The following is a 27,823-nucleotide window of genomic DNA, read 5'->3' on the forward strand; positions in this document are numbered from 1 at the left end:
CGGAAAACTGGCTTGGACTGGAAAGTTTCCATTGGAGGGATAATTTGTGTTTCAATCTCAACAGATTTAAGACAAAGATGAAGTTGGTGGAAAGAGAAAAGTGTCCCTTACCGTTCTGTGTGAGCTTGGTGGAGCAGACCAGGGTGGAGATCTGGAAGGAGTCCTTGCTGATGGTGCAGTTGCCCAGGTTTTGGGTGCTCTTCCCTGTGGTAGCATAGCCCTTCTCCTCCATCTCCATCTTGGTGGCGGGTAGGTTGAGATACAGGGACGAGTCCTCTAACTTCTTTGCTTCGGCCTATTTCGCCAAAGGGTTCAGTCAATCGCCAACAATGGTATATGCATTTAATATGAATATTCCGTACTGTAACACTTTTGTTTTTGCAGCCATCTTAAATAATTCCTCAAGGATTTCTCCTATATGCTCAAAGATCTGATTTCTCTCAAACGTTGCCCACAAATGTGTTGACTGTTAGTAAGCACTTCTCCATTGTCAAGATGATTCATCTCCTGCACAGGTGTAGCATATCAAGATGCTGATTAACAGCCAGGATCACTACACAGGTGGTGATCCTGGCTCTTAATTAAAGGCACTTCTTTATGATGGGGCCAATAAAAGGCCGCCCAAAAATGTTGATCAAATGGTTTCTGTTGTTTAAAACCATGTCAAAGATGCCTCAAGAGTTATGAGATCATCAATTGGCACATGAAGTACAATTAATTGGTATCGGTTGGTGCATGAAATCAATAGATTTGTGCCAAATGAATCTATTTCAGTTGACTGATTCACATTTATTACTTTTGAATTTGACTCAATCACATCTTCGAAATTGACAAGTGTTGCGTTCATATCTTTGTTCAATACATATAGAGATGGATATGATTCGGTAAATTACCCCATATTAACTTTCTAATTAACATAAATGGGTAGCAAAACGCAAAGGTATCATTAAATGAGCCTTTTTAATTGAAAAGTAATTCCATTTCACTGTGGGGGTTGATATGAGATAAACACAGTTCACCATAGAACACAGTGAAGGTATTATTATGGCAGCTGCTAATAAGAATCTTTCACCCCAGACTAATCTCTGCAGTGATGGTGTCATGAGGAGCGTGGGCCACACCTGCAAGTAGGCAGTAACAAAGTTAGTAGAAGCCTAACAGAGATGGAAAAGTGGGTATTTTATATTTACCTTGTATACAATGAGATCGTGCTCGCCATCCCTTAGCGTCGTGCCATCGTAGCGCATTAGCTTCACAAAGGACAAGGCAAATATCTTCTCTGATTTGTCTTTGGCTGTGCGGAGAGAGAAACAGAGGAGAGGGGAAATAAGGCATTGGTTGTTTGTACACATACACATATTGTATATGCAGTATATAAGCAGAAAGTGAATGCTGAGGCAGTCTAATGCCTCATTCACGCACCGAAATGTTGGCCCGCATTTCAGCTCGCCAACAAAATCACTGTGATTACCAACAAAAGCCCCCTGATTGGAAATTGGTACATTGGGACACACTCTCACATGTACATTGGTCAACAACACAATTCAAGAGGCCTCAGAGACTCCGAAACAAGTCGAAAAAAAGACAAGGGGATACTTCTCTTTCCGTGTCAATTCTCACGGGATAAAACACCACAGTACACGTTTCCTTATATGGAACAGGTGTAGCGATTGTATGGTAAGAGAGAGAACATGTTAAACTCAGGTTGTGGGAAGTGAAATGATGCAGACAGTTATTTCTTAGCACATGAAGGATACAGTTGCGTTTAGGCTCAAGAATGCAGGTATGAGAAATGAATACAATCCTACCAAGGTGTCAAAAAGATGCACACTACAATGCACAGTATCGACAATATGCACAAGTGTGACTGTGTTGAGGCGCAGAGGTTGGATGGGGCTTAGCGCTGCATAAACAGGACAGAGTTATGACTTTGTTCTGTAACCACACATTTGGGTAGGGCCACATATATCATCGCTGTGGATCAACAAGCTCCAATTTATGCGCCGGGAGACGTGATTCATTGATGTATCTCATGCATTCTATCTGCATAAATCCCCTCATTGGTTTGCTGCCTGCAGCATCGCCGGTGAATAATTGCTGGGCTGGCTCAAGTGGAACCAGTGGAGAGAAAACATTGTACACATTCAGCCCGTTCAGTTGAGGAAAATGTATTGGCGATGCCCAGAGCAGAGACTTTACAACTCAAAAATATGTGTTTGAAACATAAAAAATTGCAAACAAGACTACAAAAAAATCTCTCGGCATAAAAGGAGTCATTTTTTCAATCTATTCAAGTTCAAACAAGTCCAAACTTCCTTCACTACTTCCTACACTGTGAATTCAGGTTCATGATTTGTCAAGTCCATCTTCTAAAAACTGAAGTAAAGAGATGGTGAGATGTCTGTTACAGCAACACCAGCATCTGTGATAGTGGCAGCTAGTATGATGAGGCCTGACAATGCTTCAGTGGTAGTCCGAAGCGCCATATTATGGTCTTGGTGTTTAATCTGAGCCGGGGGGCTGAAATACTGAGTAGATGAGTTTCGGTAGTGGCTATGCTGAGCAGATCTGTCAGTCTGTGTACGTACGTTTAAGGTTCAACACTCACTAGGAGCAACAGAGGGAGCAGCGAGGAAACGGGCACATTCATAGTTCCTAGAAAAACATTAACTTACAGATATGCATTGCTCTATTTCCCTGAAAAATGTCTACCCAGTAGAATTTAGAAATGTAGAGCCGCAGACTTTACTATTGACATTCTGCCAAACAGTGATTCACAGCATCAAGTAAAAATGGTAATGACTTGGAAATAAAAGGAAAACACCAAACAAATACATACAAAGCAGCCATTACACCTTTTCAAAATAGTCTATTGTCAGTTGCCAGACGGGCTTATCAGGATCGGCATGCCCCTGCAGACCCAGACCCCCTTGAAGTAAACTAGCTTCTAAAGGAACAATTACAATGTGATAAGGCGAGTTACAGGGGCAGGCCTCCGCACAATCATTAGTCCCTGCAGAAGCAAGGTGCCAAGCATGACAAGCAGGTCTCTCCAAATGGATCATAAGCCGACACAGAGCTCTGGAAACTGGCTATTTCCCAATAGCACCTGTATGCTGTAGGTGAGGAGTAAACAGAGCGGGGAGGATTATGGAACTGCAGAGGACGGTGGCTGCAGATCACTTTACTTTACACCTTTGGTTATATCCTCCCAGGTCATTTCTTCTAATACAAACTGATTGTTCTGCATATGCACACCTGCCTTGGCTTCTACCTCTCCCTACACGGCGGCGCCTGCGGCTTTAGGGACAGCCTCGCCATGTGGCAGGCCGACGGCACGGTAAGTCAGCCAGGACAGGCCTCCCTTCCCTCGACATCCCCAAATATTAGAAAGGATGTTAAAAAACAGAAGGGGATACAATGCAGGCTGCATTCAGTAACACACTGGTCCCAATAAGCAAACAACTCCCTTTGGGCATTTTTCATATCCCAGCTGTAGCCACTGACAAGCCGCTTTGATGCTGTTTTATGCAGTGCAAACTAATATCTCTGATTATTGTGATACAGGACGGGCTTCAAAGTATTTATCACAGGCATCGCATCGCATCTGCTTGGCTTGGATTTGGACAGATTAGCTGCCAATTGTGCAGCTGGTCATCGGCGACCCAGATTGTTGTTGATCATTACTGCATTAGAACATTTGTACTCACAGTCCTGCGAAGAGCGATGGCGAAACGTAAACCGCAAGTGGCTTCGGTTCACATCTTCAATGGGTATTGCAACCTAGGTGATGAGAAAAGGCAATTTGGGTGAAACCACAAGCATTTAAGTCCTACGAGTGTACAAAGTAGAGTTCTAGGGATAGGACAGGTGAAGCACGAGGCCAATATTCCACAATAAGAGAATATTTGTGGTAGGAGAACAAACCTTAATTGTTTCAAACCAGCGTGGCTGCTTTACTTGGTAGTAGACGACAGACTTGTACTCAAGGATCCCTTCATCTCCAGCCCCGGGGAAGATCACATTCTGAAGAGAAAGGAAAAATAGGGCTTTGAACAATAAAATAGATTATCTTGTTACACATGCTACGCTGTAAGTACAGCCAAATTGGCACAATCCTAATGGTGGCACCTTCATCGTTTTGTCCAAATATTAGCACACTCACAGCATGTGGAAAATTGACAGGCACTTATTTCATCAAATATAGTCCCAGGGGCAAAAAGCTTTAATCTGGCAGAATGGCCGTCAAAAGTCTAGATGCACTTTATGCGTGAACACCTGTCTGTCGGCTGCCAATCTCTGGATGGCATTGTGGAAAGAAGAATTAAATTAGAAATTAATTATTGAAGAGAAAAGGGGGAAATGGCTCACATGCTTCACTATAGGGAGGAGGAGGGGAGGAAGACAGGCACATGGGAGAAGACCAGCTGGCCCTCCAGGGTCCAGAAGTGGTAATTGGTCTTCGCAGTGGGTCTGGGTATATGTAAACTTCAATGAGCTGCACTGGAGGATATGGCCTGAGCAGTGGTGTGACAGCGATTGGCATGTATGCGTTATTCTATCAATCAGTGATCAGACACCCTGCCACCCTTGCCTCCCACTGCTCCAGCTGACTCCCTGGCCTACAAGGCGCAATCCTACTGACATACTCTGACACTAATAGCTTCTGACAACCAGCAATTATGAGGAATAACAGGCCTCATCTCCTCCAGCGGTGCCAAGCAGATCTTGGGAGGGGGGCATGTGCTTCCTGCTGCATCTCTGCCCCCCTCGCAAAGTGGCCAGGATTCATGACAGCATCAAATGTGGAAGAGAGGAACGGGGGCAATGTGGCCGAGCTCTAGCCGCAGGTGAGAAGGGCTTAGTGGAGGGGTGCTAATATGTCAAGGTGATGGGAATCCACAGTCATTTAATGTCACCACACAACATTGCAAATCTTTGTTGAGACAGAGGTACGTGGCAAAAGCCGGAAGCACACAGGAAGAGCCGAGAGAGAGGAGTGGAAAGGAATGGAAGAGAGAGAGAGAGAGAGAGAGAGAGAGAGAGAGAGAGAGAGAGAGAGAGAGAGAGAGAGAGAATTTGACACAGCTGAGCACCACTGAAAAGTTTTATCATGGATGATACAAACTTTGGTTTGATGTGATGAGGAAGTGAAGTGAATTCCAGTGCAAAGAGAAGAGGCCTTAAGAGCAATCAAAGGTAAGATTTGCTTTATGTGCTTCTGAAATTACTTTTTTTCTGTTTGAACCTGTACCTAGTGAATGACAGCTGGTTGATTTATTTCAAGGAAAGATTCCTAAGTTTTCACGGCTAAAAGTCACTTTTCATGCTAAAATCCCACAAAGATGACAATATGATCCACAGGAAGTGACAGCATCTTTCATATTAGGCACCGAAACTCCTCTTAAACCAATTATAATCCAGGAAGGGAGTGAGAGAAATGTAACCAATTACGACTGATCCCTGGAGAACAGAGACAGAAGACACAGAGCATTTTCTGTGAAACGTTCCTAGACAAAAACTACTTTGCTGTATGGACGACACGGCCACGACACCCGCAGATGTTATCGATGTCGCTTAATCAGTGTCAACGGCTGTCACCGACTCCAATCATTACAGCCCAAAGGCACTGACAGCTTTGACTGAAGACACACTGTCAAAATGTTCTCGGAACACGGACCGAGTGGGGCTAGGGAACCGAACTTGGCACGCAAATAACGGCTATCAGTTCACACCAACACATGATATAAAACCGCGGGCAGCCGTTTCCAGTAAACAAACTGGATAACTGTGCGCTACCTGTCCAGACTGAAATGACTGAAGAGCAAAAGTGACAAGTGACTGATGGAAACAGTGCATTTTGCCAAAGACAGACATTTTTCTCCGAGTTGGTAGAGACCAATACAGAGTGAAAAGATGGACTAAGAGAAAAACAGACAAGAGAAACTTCAGATGGAAAAAAGGACAGCAGAGGACAGGAGAGGGATTGAAAAACGAAAACAAAACCTTATGACAATCGCTATGAGTGTGTAGCGTGTCTGAATCGCAGCAATCCATCTGATAGAGGCCAAGAGGTCACAATTGCTTTGTGCCACTTCAGTGCTGCGTTTACCTCCGGCACATAATCACCACAGATCCTCGACGCTTCCCCTGCCTGCTGTGCCAAATCACTAACAAAGCCTCTCCATCTAAGACTAATGTATATAATTGAGGCAGTCGGGGCTGATGGCACTTGGCGCTGATTGGTTATTCGTGGGGGGTCCGTGACTGGGGGGGGGGGTTTATCATCTCAAATCACTCCATCATCAGCATCGTCATCATCAGTCCTTACAGATTTAGTTCATCAATTTGAAGAGCTCGAGTCGAGTCAAGATGGCCGTAATTTCGCAGACACCTGTACAATGCGATGCAACAGCTGTGCGACAAAATGCAGCAGAACCCACCAGATACGACTGCCTATAATGTTGTACTAGCTTGCATTTTAACTTAACATGTATTTACGGTATAGTGCTCAACCACCTAAATGACTACATGAACATAAAGATATATATACACAACAATCAACCATGGGCTCATCCTGTCACATCTCTATAAACCTCTCATATGCACCATTAAATCAGCCCTTGTAGAACAAGAGACACTGGCAGGATGCTTAAAACGAACACAGCACTCAAACTAACAACCAAATACAAGTCAAATAAAGTGGCTAATTGTTGACATGCTAGACTCGGGTCACAAACCTTCATCAACAACGTGCCGAACGAAAACACAAAACCAATTTCACAGCCTTCGTCGCTGGCAACTTTTCTCGCCACGCTGTCCATATTGCCTGCCACACGCACACACACGCACACGCACACACACGCACACGCACACGCACACACACACACACACACACACACACACACACACACACACACACACACACACACACACACACACACACGCACACACCTCTTAGTCTGCACCTGCACTCGGAGCGATAGAGGTTGATGCCCGCAGTGTTGAGCCAAATTCTTAGTCTGGTCAATCAACCTTAAAGCGCCGATATTGCATTCTGTCATTTTTGGCAGGTGGCAAAGGCGAGCAGTCTGGCCTGTGTATCACACTGCTTTATAGGAGTCCTGGTCAGTTAAGCAGTGTGCTGAGCTGTGTGAGATTAGAGAAAGCCTGCTAAATCACCACGCGGCGCAAAAGACACATCAGTTACAGCGCTTGTCCCGAGTGTTGGGAAAGAGCTGAACGCAGGGGCGGGCAACAATACCAACACATTCCTCTGCCGTACCTCCAGCTTCTTCCCGTCCTCGTCAAACACCGACATGGTCACCTCCACGTTTTTGGGGGTGGTTTTGCTCCCCTTGTCGAACTCCCCCTGAACCAGAGTTATGTAGATGTCGTTCCGCACGTCACCTTCGGGGGAGAGAGACGGAGACAAATGGGTACGAGTTGAGTCAAATCATAATCTCTCCCAGCCTGTCAGAGATCATACTTCATCCTTTTTTTTATATATCTGACCGTTACAATATGATTCATAAGTCATTCAATCGTAGAGGGTGCCAGGGCAAATTTGGCAGCAAATACTTTATGGCTGCCTACATCAGTTTCCCGCCGAATGAGTAATGACTTAATAATCAACCGTAATGATGTGCTCAGTTTTTAATCACGCAGTTTGTAAAATAGTAAATCATATAGCAATTGACCTTTTGAAATGATTTGCGCAAACAGTCAAATGCATTTGTAGGGTTTTTTGAAATGCTCAACCTGGCATGATGATCTCGGGAAAGCCCATCTTGCGAGCCACGGCGGTGGATCGGTCCACCAAGTGAGGGAAGTCCTTTCGTATCTGATGGATGTCTCCGGGAAGGAGCTTCAGAGTCACCCACAGACCTTGATGGAGACAGGCGAGACAAAGTGAGGAAGGGAGGGGGGAATGCCATTAGGAAGGGGGAAAGCACGAGAGAGAACTGACAAAACAAAAACGTTAAATAGAAATGTCGTCGAGCGCTTACGGAAACAAACAGCTATGAGGCGAGACACTAAACGGAAAGCTGCCCTCTGGTGCCATGTGTGATTACAAAAACATTAGAAAAGAGGAAACGAGTGTGCGCCAGTGTTTTTCATGTGCTTTAGTTGAGAAGGTGGCACGATGAGGCATAGTGGAGCAGTGAAGCTACTTTAATTTCCAACATATTTAATTCATGTGCCGATCTCGTGATTGCAGCGAAGACGCTACCAAACCTGTGTCCCCGGTAATGGAAATGTTCCTCCCAAAACAACAGCTCATTCTGAGAGAAGCAGAGGAACTTTCTCTTTTTTTTACAAACAAATGGAAACTTTTGTGGCCTAAAAATGTGAAAAACAGAGGAATTCTTTATCCCACTCCACTGCAAAATTCATGATATTGCCCCACATACAGCAGACTTCTAGAGGCATTCCCTGTTTTATGTGACAACGGCACAATATTTTAAGTAATTTTCTCCGGATAAATAATTGGTTTGCCGAGACCTGAGACTGTGTTTCAGGGAGCCTTTCTTGGGCCGTAGTTCTTAACAATTTAACACTAGTAGCTGGGTCTGCTTTCCTCCTGGTTGGGCTTCTTTTTAATGGGAGACACAGGGACGTGTGTGGTGCCGGCAGAATCGGCACTGCAGCTGCACTACACACACGACGGGATGACTCACTCTTAATATTCTGTCGGGAAAATAAAGAAAGCGAAAACATTCTCGCAGGCCCTGAACAGAACCCTAAAAATAACAAGGACAGGCAACGCCATCCAATTAAATCTGCCGTACTTAAACCGCTACGTTCGCATCCCGCCGAAAACTCGGGGCGCTTATGAGCACTGGAGTTTTTATTCACTGTCGCTGTGCGGGCCTCATATCTTCATGAGTGACACATCGCTGACAATCCTCGCCGGAAGCCCTTTTGATAGGCGAGTGTGACCGAAACAGCTGCTCTCGGTGCTCTGGCGTGCGGTCCTGACATTTATCTGAGCACACCTTCGGGGGGGGGGGGGGGGGCGACGCCACACCGCAGAGACTGTTGTGATGTTTCCACATCATCAAGCAGCCCACCTCACCTCACCTCACCCAGATCCCTCTGATGGTCACCCACTTGACCCAGATGTTATATCAAGTCCAGTTTTTTTGTAGAGACATCACCAGCTTAATTAGCTGCTGGATTACTTATATCCCGTAGTCATGGTGATGTGGGAAACTATTTATAGTATGAGCGGTGAGTGCTTGACAAAGAATTGTGTTCTTATTAACAAGAAGTGTTTCTGTACCCTGCCAGGATGTTAGGTTTAATCAAATTAATGTAAGAGTGTATGAATACCTCTCAAATACAGATTAAAATAAAGCACGATCAGCCAATTTTAGGGCTAAACACAATTTTCTATGATCATTTCTTTTAAACAAACTCCCTTGATTCTAAGTGGCGATACGGTTGAGCAATCGGAGCTGTACCTTGACCCTTGTGATTGACCTCTTTGGCGGCGATGACTTTGTTGATGACTGTCTGGAGGAAGTCGTTCTCCCCTGCCACCCTGGGTGAAAAAACACGACATGTTCAGTCGCTTGAGTTGAATGACATCATCCTACGCGGGCCGGCGGTGCGCTTGCGGAGAAGAGATGGAAGTGGAGGGAGAGCAGAGAGAGCCAGAGGGTGACGTGAAGATGAGTCAAAGAGGCGCAGAGAGGAGTGACACTGTTACACACTGAAATCACTTCTTAGCAGTTAACAGTGAGGCAGTGTGGGTAATGAAAGAAACAGAGAAATCGATTTTAGGGGCAAACGGAGTCATCATTTTATAAAGGTACATAGAATGCAGTAGTCGTACAATAAATCTCTTGTCGAGCTTACAAAGTTTGCTATTTGTCAGAGAGGTGCTAAATGATCATTGCAAACCTCGCAGGTAGGGATTTGCTGCAGGGTGGCTCTATCTGAATGTAAACGGGCATCAAATACATTGTAAAAATGTGGCTATAAAGCTACAGCAGCAGTGGGAAGCGAAATCTGCCTGCGCTCAGCCTTGAAATGTATCCAAAGGAGGACACTTGGCCCGTTCACAGTTGGGTGCTTGAAATCCCGGGGCTGTACACGCTAGAACATAAACCAAAAACCGAGACATGCATTCCCACTCTGCTTCGTTGTAAAGTAAACAAAACTTAACATGCTTTGTATTCCGCGGGGGCTTCCGGCGTAGAAAAGCGCCAGATTGATCGAGATAAGTGATGTACGGAGCATAAGAGAGTAGCAGATGCGATCTGGGAAGCGCAATAAGTGTGGCAGCTGTGAGAGCCACAGAGAGAATATTCTGTGCGGTGGGCAGGGAATAGAGGACTAGAGGAGGAAGAGAAGGAAACAGAGGTGAAGCTGGACATGGAAGAAGCAGCGCAGGCCTAAGATGTTCAGAATATTCAAAACCTTAAATCCAAAATGATTCCAAGCACAGTGTGGGCATGCAGAGATGTGGGCACAATGCGGTGTTTAAGTCGGATCCAGTTATTGCAAAACATGCGCAATCGTTGGACAAAGACAGATTGGAAGGAAGGATATAAAATTAACATCAGCATTACATTGTAATTGCATCAGCTACTATCTCAGACTAATGAGGAAGAAGTTTCTATGAAAGTTCAGCTCAAAAAGTTAGAGATTACAGGATCCATCTGGTCCAAATCTGAGGACCCGTTCTAGTGGACAACATTTGCAATTTTATGTAAACGTTGAGAGAGACATCAAATTGAAAATACCTGATTATTAAATGAATTATATCCGAAAAACCTGGGTGAAAACATAGCTTGTGTTTCTATCTAACTCGCGGCATAGTAAATGGCATAGTCGAGGAGCAGCTCCTATTACTTCCTGCTCAAGGTTGGAAACGCAGGTAATGGGTTGTGGCAAATGATGCCTCAATTAAGCAACTTTATCAATTAAAATCCATTGGCAAATATTCACACTCGGACATAAATAACCCCCGGTAGTTCCTATTCTCCTCTTTGCTCCGGAAGCCTCTAATTTCCATGATTTATGCCCACAGATAAAGCCATTAAGTGAGGTGATCTGCCAGCTAAACTGCCTGAATCTGAAGCATTTCCAATTATGCAAGAAATCACGTTAAGGAAAAGGTTACTCTGGCTCTGTGTGCCATCCTTACGAGAATGGCAGCAGTTAATGAGATTGCCTTAATTGAGTCAGGCGGGAATAAGGGGAATTTTTACTGTCTTTAAACTCCCACTAATCAGGTGTCAAGGTTTTAAAGACTTGAAAAACATAACCGCCGCATCGCTGACACAGACACAGACACATTTTCGACAAACTTACAAAGATGGAAATACGCACAGGAACAGCATTTATATCAGCTTTGCACTCTTGGCCATTATCCAAATCTGAGGAACTTCCCAACCCCTTATGTCTGAATGTGATTTTGATGGTGGCTAATGACTGCGCCGCTGAAAACTGCACTTACGGCTGAAACGGGATGAAGTGCTGCTTGTCCTCGTCATCCATTTTGCCAGTTATGATGTCTGTCACATCCATCACTGTAGGGAAAATAAGCAGAGTTAAGTCATTCCCGGGGAATCGGCAAAAATGTGGGAGGCTTTTTTCGCGGAGACGTGGGCTGACTTCACGCCAGGGCCGCATGAAGAGGGGCCGGGAGCGACAACCCAGCCCCACTCCACTCTCAAGCCAACACTAATTGATGCTGTGACGGAAAAAGCACTGCTGATACACGGGGTCAGCTTTGATTTGGTGCGACCTACATAGTGGTCAGAAAGTGTACATGAAACTCTCCCTCTGCGACGACATGTCTGATGCGAGAAAGCGATGGAGGGAAAACGCAGATTTATAGGTCAGGGGTCAGTTGCGGGATGCTCGGTGCGCTCGCCGCAAACAGCTGCGCGCGTCGGCGGCGGTGTCAAAAGATAAACCGCCGTAAATCATCTTTCATTTACCTTCTCCTCAAGTGGCACGAGGGGAAACGGAGACAGAGAGAGAGGCGTCGTTTCCCCACGGTTGGAGAGCGGCTGGCAAAATGCCAATCTAATTAGTTACGATAGGCCTGGCAGCCTGCCAACAGGACGCAAATCAAACCCCTAATTCTTCTCTCTGTTTTAGCTCGATATCACTGAATTTTGGGCCAAGTATATTTATTCGTCTGGGCAAAGACCTCAGCATATTAATTTCTTTCCGCTATAAGGCAAAGCAGAGGGATAAGTCCTTGGGGCTAAGGCACATGGGGATAATCAGGCAGTGCGGCGGCGGCGGCTACAAAGTTCTGCCATAATCAGTAACCCCCCTGACTCGAATATTACAATTCATGCTTCGCAGGCTGATAGCAACAACAGATTACGGCCGAGTCAAGGTCTGCGTGACTCGTAATCTGGCTGCGCGACGTTAATCTGGTTTACCTGCCACTCCGAACGGTCTTCTCAGTCCTGACGTCAGCTTCTTGGTGTTGTTATCTCGCAACTCCATGCGCCCGACTCTGACAATCTGACACACGAAGCTGATCTTCTCCCTCTTCAGATCTTCAGTGCCCAAATCCTGCAGAGGGGAATAGAAGAAAAAAGTGTGAAAGTGTTGCCGATGCCGTTTCCTTGGGGTAATCTAAAATTATAACAATGAGACTGGACGATAAGGGATCAAACACACCTCCATCCAGGTCTGTCTATTAGACTACAACAACTTCAGTCTGCACATCTGATTGAATAACAACCACAAACTGATTTAGCGGCATCTTTGAATGTGTCCACCGATTCATTTCCTATGGGCAATCATTTCCAAAGCCAGCAAAGTGTTCCACGTAGGCGCAGAATGACCTGTGTGCCCTTGGGCTTCCATTAGATAGAGGGGACTGACTCGGCAAATACACACACTGAGCCAGGCTCTTTCTGGGAGAGCCTAACAAATACAGGCTCTGCAAACAGGCTCTCACGTCCCTCATAACATGACTGAATAAACAGTGGACCACCGCAGGCGAGCCCTCCACACACACACACACACAGAGAGAACAATCTCACCGTGAAGACTGCCCGCAGATTGTGGAGCTGGTCTATGTCTTTCACCAGACCTGAGCTTGACCATTTCACCAGGTAGTTTTCGCTGTGAGACGACAGAAAGAAAAGGGGAAAGTCAGCCTTTACAATGTCTCGGCAATCACTCATACTACACTCATATCGACATTATCTATAATACGCTGAGATCGGGATCTGCATGATGGATGTCGGCTGCAAACGTTCCAGAATAGAGCAGCACTATTTGCGGCTATGCTTTTCAAAATCAAAAGCCTTTTAGATATTATCTGGTGGATAAAAAAAAAGGGTTTGCGGATTCTAAATTGCAGGTTGTGAAGGAAAACCTTTCAAATCATCATCAGTGTATAATCGTGTGCTGCTAATATTCCACTTGAAATTCAATTGAAACTCAGAAGTAGAAGAGGAAAACAACATGTAGGAGTGAGAGAGAGGGAGAGTGAATCTGCATTTGTGGGTATACCTGATGAACTTGGACTCCATCGGGTCGTACAGCGACATGAGGACCTCCGCGTCCTCGCCGATCTTGCACACCACATTCTTCAGAGTCACGAACAGGGCGAACGATGGCGTGGAGGCAAACTTTGCTTGCCTGCTCAGATCGATATTCTGCCTCTGCGACTGTCGGGAGGGAAGCGGAGGCGTTAGGGTTCAGTAGTGGGCATCCTTCCCCAGGCCCCTGTCAGGCGGGCAGCGGCTCAGACCGAAAGCAGCTTCGAACAATGAGCCTTGAGAGAAAAGCCCGAGGGTCCCTGGCACAGCAGCATACTGTCTATCTTTACAAAGTAGGCTGTGCTTAGTACCGGCACGCCACATTCTCAACAATACAAACTGCCAACTGTGTCTTTCAGGCAATTTAACAAGATGAAAAGTTGAACAATTGAGATTTAACAGCGTGTATCAATCCATCAGAATCCGTCAATATGAATTCCACACCCGATTAAAAAGTCTTTACATTTAGCGTTTGTTTCTAGACAGGCATGGCAGGTATTGTGCGATCCCTCGGGTGCCCTTCAAAGAATATGTTAGGGCCATAGCATTAATATTTATGCCATTGGCCTGGGCACTTTCATATTAACCATGCATATGCAATAAAGAACCCCTGAATGAAAGGTCACCGAAAATGAGACCGGATAACTGCAGGGCACTTAGCATCTGGCACTCCTACACACAGCCAGCCTGGTATTAAGGTGAGGGATGCCGGTGATACATTGTGTTAAAGTAGACAGGCTAAGTGGTTGCTTTCCTGACATTATGAATAACCCCGTTGCTTTTTGAGCAAGCACCTAGATCAAAATTTAGCAGATGTGAAACGTCAATGCAAGTTCCGGCTCTATTATCATGACAGTGCAAAAGAGAGAGCAAGGATGGGACTACATGTTGCAAAAATCATAAAAGAAACATCATTTATTGTAGTAGTTTTGTCTTAACGGAGGATATGAGGACGCCGTCACAAGGAAATAAGCTTGTGACACCAATATGACAGAATAATAGCGAGGATTACACAATAGAAACAAAAAACTGTGTGTTCTTGTGTCTGTGATCACAACAAAGCAGTTTTGTTCAGTAATGAAAAAAATAGCTCGCCCTCCTCTTGTCCACATCCTCTGTCTTTGTGGCCTGTGTGTATTTGAGTGTGTGTGGCACTCCTTGAAACGCCGACGCACAACTAAAAACTTTTTTTTTTTTACGAGCGCCGGCACAATAAGAGCGAAACCCCCGCATGAAGCCTTGTTCCCCGCTCTGATGCAGTTTCATTACTGGTTACGTAGCGGGGTTTCACTTAAGCACACACACACACTTGTTCCTCTCTTCTAACTTCCGTCTGGGTCTAGATCAAAGCTACTGATCCGTGTTTGATCATTTCTACTATCCAGACTGCGGCTAAATTTGTCACAAAAATCCGTGGTTAAGATCTCATTTATATCCTACGGGCTCTTGAGTAGGTGTGTAGGTGGAAAGATGCCCTGCTTTGCCGTTGCCATGTGTGGTGTCACCCTGAAGAAGTATCTCATATGAACATCAGTGATCATTCTTCTACCCTGTGGTACGCTTTTCCTAATTCAAGCACCGTAACCGCACCTTTTTGAGATACGATTAGCCAGAGTGGGCGAGATAAAGATCTGGTTACCATCTGATAACCCTGCATAATGTGTTCATCTACACCTCATTAGTATGCTTTTCCTTATCTTAACATAAGACTATCCAGATGAGGATCCATTTTAAACGAAGGTGCTAATGGGATTTATACCTTCTCTTCTTGGATCCGGTCCTCGATCTGTTTGGAAGCGGCTTCGTGCGCTCTGAAGAGGCTGACGGTGCTGGTGACGTCGGGGTCCAGGATGTTGCCGTCTTTGTCTCGCACCACCAGGTCCAGATCCAGATACCTGGCAGAGACGTACGAGTTTCAAGTCACCAACAACACCCACAATATGGAAATGCATGTACATCCTGATGAGATAGCGGTAATGTGTGTGAGTACAGATTCATCGCTTGAATCCCGGGAGAACATGTTAGAGAAATGAACCAATCCACTGAACTGCATCGCACTGAATATAGAATACAATAAATAGATAAACGAATACATTCATCACGTTGTAAAAGCCTGGTAGAAGACATTAGAAGTCAAGAAGCCTCCAGTTGGATCAAGTTGAGCATACGAAATGTACATAAACGATTCTCTCAGCTACACTCACAGTTCTGTTGCTGCCTACCTGAAGTCAATGTAATCTCATCACCTCACCGCTCCTTGCTTCTTCAGAAGTAAAAGCTATTTCTCTACCTGGCCAAAGGTTCAACGCTCCATCACAACAGCGAGAACAAAATTGTTATTTTCAACTGATTTTCCTTGCACTGCAGACACAGCAAGAGCTGTCATGTGGTGATGAAATACAGTAGAGTCTGCTGAAGCTAAATCCCTCTGGTTTGTCCTCAAGCTAAGTGATGAGCTGTCATTTTTCTATTGATTTACCCTGCTGATCTATTCCAACAAGAATCACTTTCCCAGCAAGATATGAGGATAACAGGACATAAAGGCTGTAGGAGGCGAAGGACAACGGCGCTTAAAGAGTGTCTCCTCACTTGTTGCCGTAGTCTATCTTAGAGGTGACTTTCTGTTTGAGCTCAGTGAGCTCGTCCTGCGGGAGGGTGCCGGACAGGATCTGGGAGCGCCATTCGATCAGGTGGTTGATCATGTCCCGCACAGAGTTGAACATCTCTCGTTTGTCCCCCTGTCAGAGAAGAGAAGACGGATGAATATCCCAAATGCGTGCGTGCATGTGTGTCTGTATGTGTCTGTATGTGTCTGTATGTGTCTGTGTGTGTGTGTGTCTGTGTGTGTGTCTGTGTGTGTGTCTGTGTGTGTGTCTGTGCGTGTGTGTGTTTTCACTGCGGTCGCTCACCACATACAAGTCCCTCCATATTGAGGCCCACTCCCGGAGCGTGGTGGTGACCTCCTGAACCAGAGGCTGTTCAGTGGGAATGACTGTTTCCTTTTGCCTGGAGTGACAGCCGACAGTTTTAAAAGAGTTCAACCAAAATCACTACATATCAGTGCCTTTTGTTACAGTTTCTTAACTTCCTTTCACACATTTTTTCCACTTTTTGTTCATTTATTATAGAATATATACAAATTTATCTCCAGGGTCTCATTAAGTTGAAGTACTTTTAAGTTTTAAAAAGATCATTTTTGTGTTGTGCAAGAGAAATACAAGCATACAGATCCAAACAAGAATGTCACCAGGTTGCGCAACAACTACAGTATGCGTGTCACATCATATCAAATACAGGCTGTTCCAATCAAACAACCTCGGAGGCAAATATGATGCAAGCCTTTCACTTTAATCAAGCCAAACATTATCTTACTCCTATTACTGCTTTGTCTTTGTTTATGCGAAACACGTTGTAATCTTGTGAAGTGCGTAAGTGAGAGGAAGAGTCTTTGCTTATCGTGATCGTCATTAGGCAAAAGCCTTTCCAATCAAAGTCCAGCCCTATTTAGCACGGCCTGTGATGTGTCATAAATAAACATATAATTAATGGCGGAGTAGATAAAGAAAACGCTGAAAAATCCTTGTAATCAGGAGTAATCAGTTTAACAAATCCACATGCATATGCAACACGAGTGTGCAACTTGGGAAGTGAGAGTCATCGTCTCCTCCAGAAAGTGAAAGTTTCTAGTGAAAGTACTAACCCGCTGCCCTCGACTGTGGCCTCTTTCAGGTGAATATAGCAGGCGGGAAATATACCCTGGAGGAGGAACAGATCAGAACGCAAACATCAGACACAGCTGAGTCAGAAGAAGCAGCAAGTCTTTCCAGTTCTAATACTCTCTTTCTGAGCCGCTCACCTTTTTGGATCTTCTTCTCAGCCTGTGCCCTCTGTACCACCCTGATACAAAAACACAATACGATCCATGTTAACAGCTTTGTTTTGATAGTTTCTGAGATGAAACATAATCATACGTGCGTCACTTTGACAAAAAACAGAAGTTGTAATTGCGAAGATGCGCGAATGATGTCACCGCGTCAGCTCTGATCACACGGGTCGTCGGTTTTTAGGCCGTCCTCACCTTCATACGTCTCCAGTATGTGCACCGTGTCTCCAATCTGCAGCGACAGCTCCTCATCTCCCCGGGCGTCGTAGTTATAGATCGCTGAGGAAAAGAAGCGACAGGACAATAAGAGCTAGGTATTATTACAGGAGTAGGAAAGAGGCAATAAAGCGTTCGGGGCTCCCTTGTGGCACTAATTGTATGCCATTGCAATGTGTGGTTGCTGTTTCACACATCCAGAGGAACGTCTGCCCACCCACACAGTCTGACACAGCCATGTTTGGGGCCCTGGCACCGTTCCTACTGCGATATCAACAAAGTTAGAACGCCCACTGAAACGAATCCAATAATGATAGAGAACATAATAACAATAATGACACCGATGCAAAACAAGCAAACGCTGGGGTGACAGACTGACACAAAGCCGCAATAAAAAAATCAGCTGCGACGCTCGTATGGGTTTCGATAAAGACGTCTGCGCCATTTATCTGCAGTTAATGATAAATACGGACGCGTTACAGGAGCCGCCCGAGCGTGTCACATGTTAAATCAGTGCACATCACATTCAATTTACAATGAGTTAAATCAGAGGAGGGGGGGAGAGAAAAAAAAACATGCTGTTATCCATTAGAACAATTCATCGTGGCTTAATGGCTAAATATGCTGTTGCTAATGTGGTAAACACAAGAAAAACAAAGTAGAAATGAGAGTAAACATCACGTCATCCTATTCCAGGTAGATAAAAATCATAAAATTCAAGTCTAAGTGAACTGCAATATGTTGAAACGGAATTATGAACTCAAATTGAATTATATTTTAATTGGAAATTCAATGTGTAACTACTTTGCGATTAAAATGGTTTCCTCTCCTTTATTTGATATTTCCATACCAGATTATCAATCAGCTTAGTTAAGACGCAATTCAAACACACAAACACAAAGTCAATGAAAGGATACAAATGCAAACAGATGTGTTCTTATCAATCAGGGGCGCAAATTGTCTTTAATCAGAAGAATCTAAAGGATCTACGGAGGGTAACACAACATTTGCAGCTCCTGTTTTTGGTTTTGAAATCAATGTGACACTCTCTCATGCTCTCTCTCTCCCTCTCATGCATTCACACACACACACACGCAGCTGAACTATGCCATTACCTACCTACAGCTATCATCTGTCCTGCGCGTCGGCCATTCGTTAGACCGAGAGACAGTAAAGAGAAAGAAGAGCCGGTATAACGGCGTCTCTATGTGTGATGAATGTCTTTAGTTGCATGTATATAGCTTCACGTCACGCAGCCATAACTATCAATTACGTCGCAAGTCAATAAAGGTCTCAGTGTCCTCAACTGCCTTTTTAGTATCAGAAACAGAATGCAGCCTATTCTCCTGAAGTCAGTGATTTAACAGCCGACACACATACACACACACATCACAACTATATTGTCAGCGCTGTTGTAACCAGTCAAGGTCATCCTGTAACGACAAGAAAACGCTCTGTAGTGACATTCTTTCTGTCATTCCGCAAATTCGGAAACATGCCCGCTGTCACACCGGTCGTGATCGACATACATATCGCAGAAATGTGACACGGATACGCTGTAGCACACACACACACAGTCACACACAAGGCTCAACGACAGCCTTGATCGCAACAGCGCTGACAGTGTGACAGGTGGCTGTTACTGGTGTTTGCAGAGACACCTATGGGGCAGAGCGAGACAGTTAGGCAGGTAGGCGTGCGTGTGTGTGCGCATGCTTGTGTGTGAGTGTAATCTGCTGAGGTGGGGGGCGTGTGGGGGTCAGATCAACAGAGGTTCCGAGAGGTGAATGACAGCTTAATTAAAAAAGACCCTCGCCGCAGGTACTGAAGTCTCCCCTGCATGCTAATGATGCATCAACCTTTCTCTCTGCCTTAACAACAGGTTAATTTACTCACGGCTAATCTATTTTCAAATTAATTGCCGTTAAGAATTTAATTCATCAAGAATACATTATTGCAGCAGCTCCAGTCAACCATTCACTCTTATCTAATCTAACTTTCTGGGAAGTTAAAGACGAAATGTCACGAAACAGATTCATTCATAACATTTAGCTTCATTTCTTTCCTTTCCTTAACAAGGTTCAAGTGCAAGTGCGTACGCTTTACGTGCGTGCGGACACTTTTGTAGCGTACGAGAACAATCCGACAAAGCTTAGAATGTACCAGAACACAAGCCAACTGGGGCTGACAATGGAACAAAGAACCCTGGGAAATGGATTTCAATGGTTCCATGCTGACATACAAAAGGTGCCTGCAGGGGGAGAGAAACAACAAAACAATCAAAATAGAGGGGTGGGATTAATCTGAGCGCAGGCATCAGAGAGCGGGCCCGGTCACCATGCAGCGGGGGTGCGCTCAATTAAACTATCATTACCAGTAAGCCAAGAAAAAAGCCCGCGTGTGTGTTTGTTTTGGAACTGGGTCACAGGTCCAGCTGATTCGGCGTGTTTCGCTAAACAGCAGGTACTGTGAGGCGGCAGCCAAAACAAACAGCTTGTGTATTTTCCAAAATGAAAAAACTGCCCCGTGATCCCCGCAGAGTATCAAAAACCAACGGAAGCAGGAAGCACGGGGGAGAAGTCTGCCTGTGCGAGGGCCGTGCAATTACATAACGAACACACACAAATGACACCGGGGGAAGACGACAGGGCGAAATGACAACTATCAAACATAATCTTGACACGTGAAGCAATGGTGGTAATTTAACACGAGAACCGGAGTGATTTGTGTCGCAAAAGAGGGGTTGAATGACAGCTGTAATTATTCGTAAACTTAAGATTTGCATACCCGAGAGTGAACCGGTGTCAATTAGGGAGCAGTGAGGGAGAGAAAACCATCAGAGAAACAAGGAGAGGATGAGGAAGTGGACCGTATTTCTCCCTGGAGTGTGGCATGCAAATCTCTGGGAGCTGAAGGGGAGGGGGGGGAGAGAAAAAGAAACACACAGCAGCTTGGGTTTGCCACGGGCTCATTACTATACATAACCTCTTACATAAGCCTGCGCATATTCAGAGAACAATCTCTTCAGAGGGAAACGAGGAATCAGATTTCAGACCTTCCCCACTTAAGCCAACGCGTTGCCCACAAGCTCCCCTGCAATTACAAGCAGCCCCGGCTAAATATCTGACTGATTGTAATTCTACATTTTTGGCTCGCTAATAATCCTGCGCTAATCCATGTAGGGGGGGAACATATGATTACACACAGATCATGAGAATGCGGTGATGAGCAGGAGGAGGAGGGTTAGGAGGGAAGGTGGGGGGGTAGGAGAAGGAGAAGTTGCGACTAAACGACCTTCTGTATCAGGCTCAGCCGTCGTACATCAAGTGAAAACCACCTGACAGGTGACACCATTCTGCGCCGCTGCTCTAATCTGGTTTCTAAAAAAAAACACACACACATGAAAGCCAAGGGCAGGCAAAGTCAAAGGGTCAGCTAAAGGACGCCTTGTTATCCATCGTCTAGTCGGCCCAGGACACCAAGACGGCTCAAGAATGTTATGTAGCGGCCTTCGATCTGTTTTAACTTTGGGGGCCGGTTAAGATCTCCTCAGTGGATTCGTCGTCGCGTTGTGTTCATTGCGAATACCTGCAGCCTGTGGCGCGTTCAGTGGGATCCAGTCCAGTCATGCCCACTTCATCCTGGCAACCAACCCGCAATACTTCCACTCTGAGGTTAGGAAAAGTTTGGAATTTTGCGCAGCCTTTTTATGCGACGCACACAGAGAGAGAGAGAGAGAGAGAGAGAGAGAGAGAGAGAGAGAGAGAGAGAGAGAGAGAGAGAGAGAGAGAGAGAGAGAGAGAGAGAGAGAGAGAGAGAGAGAGAGAGAGAGAGCGAGAGAGAGAGACTGAGACTGAGAGTTCAGCCATGTTTAAGACAAAACAGGGGGGGGGGGGGATGTGCTGACAAATAACAATTTGGAGCACTTCTGAAGTAAGGAAATATGAATTTAATACAGCAGTTAGCTTGGAAGAGAGGAGCTCAATAAGCCCACGGCACGCTGGGGATGCCCTTTCCCAGCCAGCGGGACTGAAAGGAGGAGGATGATTATTACACTCCAGCTGTACGGTGGATCTCAAGATGAAAGAGTCCACGGAGGGAGGGGGGAAGGGGGGGGGGGGCTCTCTCTCTCTCTCTCTCGCTCTCTCTCTCTCTCCCCGTGATCTTCCACCTAAAAAAAGATGCTCATATCACTTTTGACGCATAAAACGATATTAGAACTATATATCATCATAGTGATATAGGGCTTAGTTTTGAAAATGCATTAAGGGGAAATTACTTTGGGATACACAAACATGATATTTACAATGTTGCAGAAATCTAAAAATATGCTGCCCACAGTGATATTAAATCTTATCTTAGAAAAGTGAATATAGAGTGGGCAAAATGTCTTTAAAAATCAACGCTACACGTTTTTGTGTCTTTTGATGCTGACCCCGGAAAGGTGTGTATCCATTTGTGCGGGACAGATATGAGTGGAGTGAGATGCTGTTGCAGGTGTTGTGCTGTGTGTATTCTGATGAGCCCCCTCTGCTTGTGGTGAGTCAGACCGCTGCTGGCAGCGGCGGTGAGGAAGGCCGCAGAGCTGACAGGTATTCTTCAGGGATCTGCCAGGAGCTGTTAGCGCAGCCGGACCGACGGCGGCTTGGGCAGGGCAACAAAATGGAGGCCGTCTACTCCGTCTCCCCTGACAGTGGATGATAAGTGCTGCTCTGTCGGACTCCCTCACCAGGAACACACACACACACCGTGACGCACACTCAACACTACAGCATTTCTTGGGGGAGATAATAGAAGCTGGTACATGAACCAGTAAATAAAAACATACAATCCAACAGCCTAGTCAGGTTAAGTCTAGGAATTAAAATAACTTCCATTTCCTTGAAGTATTTTTGCACACTTGAGGAATCCAGGATGACTTTCAACATCACCGAATGGAAAATAAAGCTACTATTCAAACATTGCAGCACATTTTCTGATATCTAACGCAAGCTGGGTGAAAGATTAAATGATGAATGATGACAATGTACTATACAACTTGCTCATAAAGTCCGAAGGTAAACAAGGCGAGTTCCGTCAGTGGCGGGACAAGGACAAGGCGGGAGAAATGCTCGGCTAATGAATTTCAAGTCCTCTAACGGAGCCTGATAAGAGATTTAAGTGTCGGGAAGGAAGCCTAATGGTTCTAATTTTGCGGACAGAGAACCTGATTGTGGACCGATCACCCCGTTTCCTCTTAAACCAATTACCAACAACACAGCCTTTTAGGTTTATCTGCTTTGGGGGAAAGCAGAGATAAGGCTATTGCAATTAACCTGAAATTAATAAGGTACCAGCTAAGCGGGGACGGAGGGAAAACCCCTGGTCTCACCCCGTTGCAGGACCAGATTTTTCCACTCCTATCATAAAAGAAGCAGGAAATGCCTGCTTCAAAGGTCGCCGCATCACAATAGGCGGGGTTGTTCCAGAAGTCATAAGGAAACGCTGGTGCATTTCATGACAACAGGAAGACTGAAGGTAGAAATGAGATAAGGACAAAAAAACAGGACATTAATGAAAAGGGTGGACAGGAGAGGAAGTGGGTGGGGCTTGGGTTTGTAAAGAAAAGTCAAAACAGAAGGGAGGGAGGTGTGGAAACTACAACATGTCAGATACCAAGATGCCAAGAGCCGTAATGCCTTTTGGCAACGGGTTCCGCCGAGCTCCGGCACAGACCTGAGGGTGCAGTCAAACACATTCCACCGCCTCTGCACAGCACAATTACTTCTTTAATTGAAAATGATCATCCGAGTACAACAGGGGTCGTGAGTAAAAAACAAAGTGCTTTCAAGAGTGAGGAGCGTATGTCTGCACGGTGTCTGCAAAAGCAATGATGCACCCTGCACTTTGTACACACTGACTGCGAGCGCTACATTGCGGTGTAATTGCTTGTTTGACTCATGAACTAACCTGTGTGGTAACTTCATTTGAAATCATTTTGTAACCAATAATCCAAACAAATGATACTATTATTCTGAATACTTACAACAATCAATTAGTTTAATTCAGGGATCATTTACCAGCTTATAATGTTAGTATGAGTCATTTTAAACACTTCATTAAATAGTAAACAAAACAGAATGACATTAGGTGCTGGTATACATTTCATCATAGTTGACTCTTTATGCAACTGTATATATATAAACATAGCACAAGAACACAAGGTCATACTGATTACATCATCTGCATTCCAACACAGCTTTAGGAGGTACAGAAAACTAAAAGTATTAAACTGAATCCACACTGATAAGCCATTTGCATTGTAAGATTAAGCCCATTTTCAGCTCTTCAGTGCTTTAGGAATGCTAATGACAGCATAATTATCATCAAATATTTGAAGGGACTCCTGAATTGACTCAGCAAGTTTACTTGTTTACTTTTACTTGTTACTTATTCATAAAGTGTCAACCTGGGGGATCCTGCCTTTAGAAATGCATCCAGTAAGCCAAATCCATACGTCCCCCAACTGCTCTATAACCTCCATTATTGATTAGTTCGCTACTTGCTTTCTGATTTGTTATCTGATGTTATACATTTACACCACTGTCCACCCGTGTGTGTGTGTGTGTGTGTGTGTGTGTGTGTGTGTGTGTGTGTGTGTGTGTGTGTCCCAAATCGATCATTTGCATGTGGCTTTCAAAATAATTTGTATGCCGCAAAAACCAAACCCCATAAGTCTATTGGTGCGTTTGGAGATTGTATTCTCTGATGATGTCATGTTTGCAGGAGCTTGTTTGTGTGTTTATGTGCCTCCTCAAATTCAGTACTTGTGGTTTCACAATGATTGTGTTGGATGAGTAATATCATTTCAGTAATGGCGGGGGGGGAATTTTTTTTTCCCATAATGGTTTCGAAATTTTTTTCGAAGACAATGCACACAGTGAAACAAATTACCAGTCCTTTTGCACAGACCAAATCTAATTTATTTATATTATAGTGGATCAATATATGGAAAATTCATGTGCACAAATGCCACAAACAAAAACACAACCTACCTATGTTCTTAACTGTTGCCTGGACAACATAATTAACTGCATTTACTCAAAAAGGCCAAAACCCCCAAAAAAACTCACTGTTAAAAATATATTTCCTCCCTCAACTTTTTGACATGTCCTGCTACAGTAGTTGGATAACTTCGAAGGACTTCCATATCCGGCTGCAACAGTCTGACAATTGTGTATTTTAGCCAGACGCACACAAAAGGGCATTTCATCAACTTGCTACATGTTTCAATCTGTGGCCTGTCTCAGCCTTTAATCAACGAATGTCCATTACTAGTCCCCTCCAAAAAAAAAACAGTGGGAGAACATTAATATGGAATGTAGCTGATATTAATGTTGACATTTAATAACCTGAATAGCCTCATAGACATTGGGGACCTGATATATTCCAGGTTTTGCCATTGAACCACAGCATCTGGCCTTACACAACGAAAAGACCGAGTAATGACGGGAAAACAGAATAAATGTATCAAAACTGCAATGGAGGATCTGCCCAAGCCAACATTATGAGACTATAATAGTAGCTTGTGCGTGTGGACGCCGTCAGCAGTGGGCTGTCAGTAAAATGCCTACGCCGAGAGAGTAATCCGGCTCGGAGCTAAGTTTCCATCTTGTGCGGTAGCTGGGAAGTGATGTTTCCCATGGCGCTTGGTCCTCTTTTCGCACATGCTTGACCCACAAAAGCCGACCCGGTCTCCCAGGGTCGGCTCACCCACTGACAGCTTGGCACAGCATCCCGCTCAGCTGCCTGCTCATCACTGGCTTTTACCTCTGCTTACAGACTCAGCCAGAGTGGGTTGGGCTTAATGATGAGAATATTCAACACAGCCAGAACAGGGAGTCTTCACTGTGAGTTCTTTCCTCTAGTCATTATCTCTACAAATTAACACATATTAATCAAATAACTAATCAACTAACATGATTTAAGTGGAGCATACTCTCTCCTCGAGTACTGTCTGTTCTGTCTCAAGCTCTTCTCACCCATGAAGGAAAATACGCCCTCAGAAAGTGGAAAATTTTCTACGACTATTGGAAATAAATATGAATGCATTGCGATCGATAACAATCTCCACAAGTGACATCATGTGTAGGTGGCTGTGTGTTCCCTGATCAGTATTTCCTCTGTGCAGTTGCTTGGTTTTTCTTGGTGAACAACTCCAATCACACCTCTTGGCGGTCGTGTTTGACTGATGAAGATGACCGAACCCCCCGTCAGTGGCATTCCCACACTGGTTGCACTCCAGAAAAATGGACCGGCAAAGAGCCAGTGTGCGCTCCATGGGTCAGGTTCCACTCCATTTAAGCCTGGCACACACAAAAAATGGCACATCGCCGCTGCAGAGACCCTGAATCTACAGCTTGAGCGTGAAGAAAGATGCCCTGTGTGCCCACTGCATGGTAAACAACAACAGAGGGAGGCAGACACACACACACACACACACACACATCTTTCACATGCCCCGTCATGGCTGAATCCAACTGGCTGCTGTGTAAAAATTAGATGAATGTTTGGCTGCGATTACTGGCCTATGACAGCGGCACAGACGGTAAGATGTACGCAGTCTGTTTGTAACGTTGCCCTAACTGATATCATTTCACACTACAGCATTTATCTATATAATGTATGAATTTAGCTGTAGGAGTGAGCAGAAGAGAACCAACATAATAACTTCCAGTCTAACAGCGTTAATGCCACCGAGGTAACAGCCTGCATGTTTCCCGCCTAATGCGATGTGATGGCTGAGAGGTTCTCGTATATATTTCATCCAGCTAAAAATTTAAATTATGTAATTACATGCATCTACATCAATGACCTTTGTTTCACTTTGAACTGTTACACGCCATTAGCCATCTGTCATGCCGATGAAAGGAGCACAGCAGGCCTTCTTTCCACACAATGCCCAAGCTGCTCAGCACGGCCACAATCAATAGTAAAGAGTACTGGACACCTGCCTGAGTAGCCAAGCAATAGGAGCGACCCCCATCAGTCACTGACACACACACACACACACACACACAGCTGCATCACACACAATCAAGGTGTGCGTGTCCTTTATTCTCTGTGTCTTGCAGCCTTTTGAATCGCAGCCAAGGAACAATATCACAGACCATTTGCGCAGAGGGCAGCGCTGGCTCGTGTGTAGGCTTACAAGTATCAACAGCCACCACAAAGACCCTCTCAAGTCATTCCAGGCTAATGTCAGCCTATGTCTCCCCTGGCAGCCAATCAGAATGAACCTGGCAGAGCAACCGTGCGTGTTGTCATAGTTTATCTTTAGAAAGTAAAATCTTTGGTGCTAAAGGTGCTTACAGGTCGTGGCAACATATGACTGCGTTGTCGTAATGAGAGAGTTTACTGATGATTATAATTGCCAGGGCCAATCAATCTCTCCAAAAAATAACAAACAACAGAGCTGAGAAAAACCAGGAGAAGTAAAAGTGACAAGGGCGCTGACTCACTCCCTGATCATAATATTCAAAATGTTCATTGTTCCATACATGAAACAGTAATTGCCAATACTGCTTGAAGTGTGCGACAATTAATACTGGAAGGCGGATTGGCATTAAATCAAATGCGAGGCTTATTAAATCCAAAGCAGAATTATTTGCAGCCAATTCCTCTTCAACCTTTTGCGTGACAGCAACACTTAAAACAAGGATAGAAGAGTTCCAGCTTTGTCTCGGCGGCTAGCCAGGAAGGAATAGTCGCGGAACCACTTAGCTATGCGTTGATTCAATAGGCCAGCTGTTGTTTGTCTTTGCCACCATCTAACGGCAAGCCACAGGGAGACGTTCTATCAGAATTGCCTCACCGATGAAGCCAAGTGTCGATACAGTATTCCTTAAGGATTGAATAATAGCAAAGTTCTGATGTCCAAAGTTTAGACTCAGATTAAGGGACTGTATCTTATGTATGCCAAGACAATGAGGAGTAAATGACGGAGTGGAGTGGATGGTGGAGCAAGTTTCAACCCTTTTCCCTCTCTATTTACGTATACCACTGGTCACACACAGAGACAACTGCTAGCAAACACTGCATCACTCGCAAAGAAAGGAAGTTGGTTGATTCCAGGTGCTGCACTGTACCCTAGCTTTTGAACTGTGGCACAGTTGCATTAAATTGAGAGAGGAACTCGTGCGGGTTGAGGTCCCAG

The 27,823-nt window shown here is 44.9% G+C and overlaps 1 protein-coding gene across 2 annotated transcripts in view; it reads right to left on the bottom strand.

Annotated features, from left to right (window-relative positions):
- dock1 (dedicator of cytokinesis 1) overlaps positions 1–27,823 on the bottom strand; it is a 141,345-nt gene that overhangs the window by 107,717 nt on the left and 5,805 nt on the right. For both annotated transcript variants that reach the window (XM_076143549.1, XM_076143550.1), the window contains exons 2-18: positions 17,608–17,691; positions 17,386–17,426; positions 17,230–17,285; positions 16,439–16,535; positions 16,119–16,267; positions 15,289–15,424; positions 13,501–13,658; positions 13,026–13,107; positions 12,414–12,549; positions 11,471–11,543; positions 9,468–9,547; positions 7,762–7,887; positions 7,286–7,410; positions 3,928–4,026; positions 3,711–3,783; positions 1,191–1,294; positions 112–295 (exon numbers count right to left, since the gene is read on the bottom strand). In XM_076143549.1, coding sequence (XP_075999664.1) covers positions 112–295; positions 1,191–1,294; positions 3,711–3,783; positions 3,928–4,026; positions 7,286–7,410; positions 7,762–7,887; positions 9,468–9,547; positions 11,471–11,543; positions 12,414–12,549; positions 13,026–13,107; positions 13,501–13,658; positions 15,289–15,424; positions 16,119–16,267; positions 16,439–16,535; positions 17,230–17,285; positions 17,386–17,426; positions 17,608–17,691 — 1,803 coding nt within the window. The remainder of the gene's footprint in view (positions 1–111; positions 296–1,190; positions 1,295–3,710; positions 3,784–3,927; positions 4,027–7,285; positions 7,411–7,761; positions 7,888–9,467; positions 9,548–11,470; positions 11,544–12,413; positions 12,550–13,025; positions 13,108–13,500; positions 13,659–15,288; positions 15,425–16,118; positions 16,268–16,438; positions 16,536–17,229; positions 17,286–17,385; positions 17,427–17,607; positions 17,692–27,823) is intronic.

Source organism: Genypterus blacodes, unplaced genomic scaffold (genome assembly GCF_046128005.1).
Source record: "Genypterus blacodes isolate CSIRO-AG114 ecotype Tasmania unplaced genomic scaffold, CSIRO-AGI_Gbla_v1 ptg000026l_1, whole genome shotgun sequence".
NCBI lineage: Eukaryota > Metazoa > Chordata > Actinopteri > Ophidiiformes > Ophidiidae > Genypterus > Genypterus blacodes.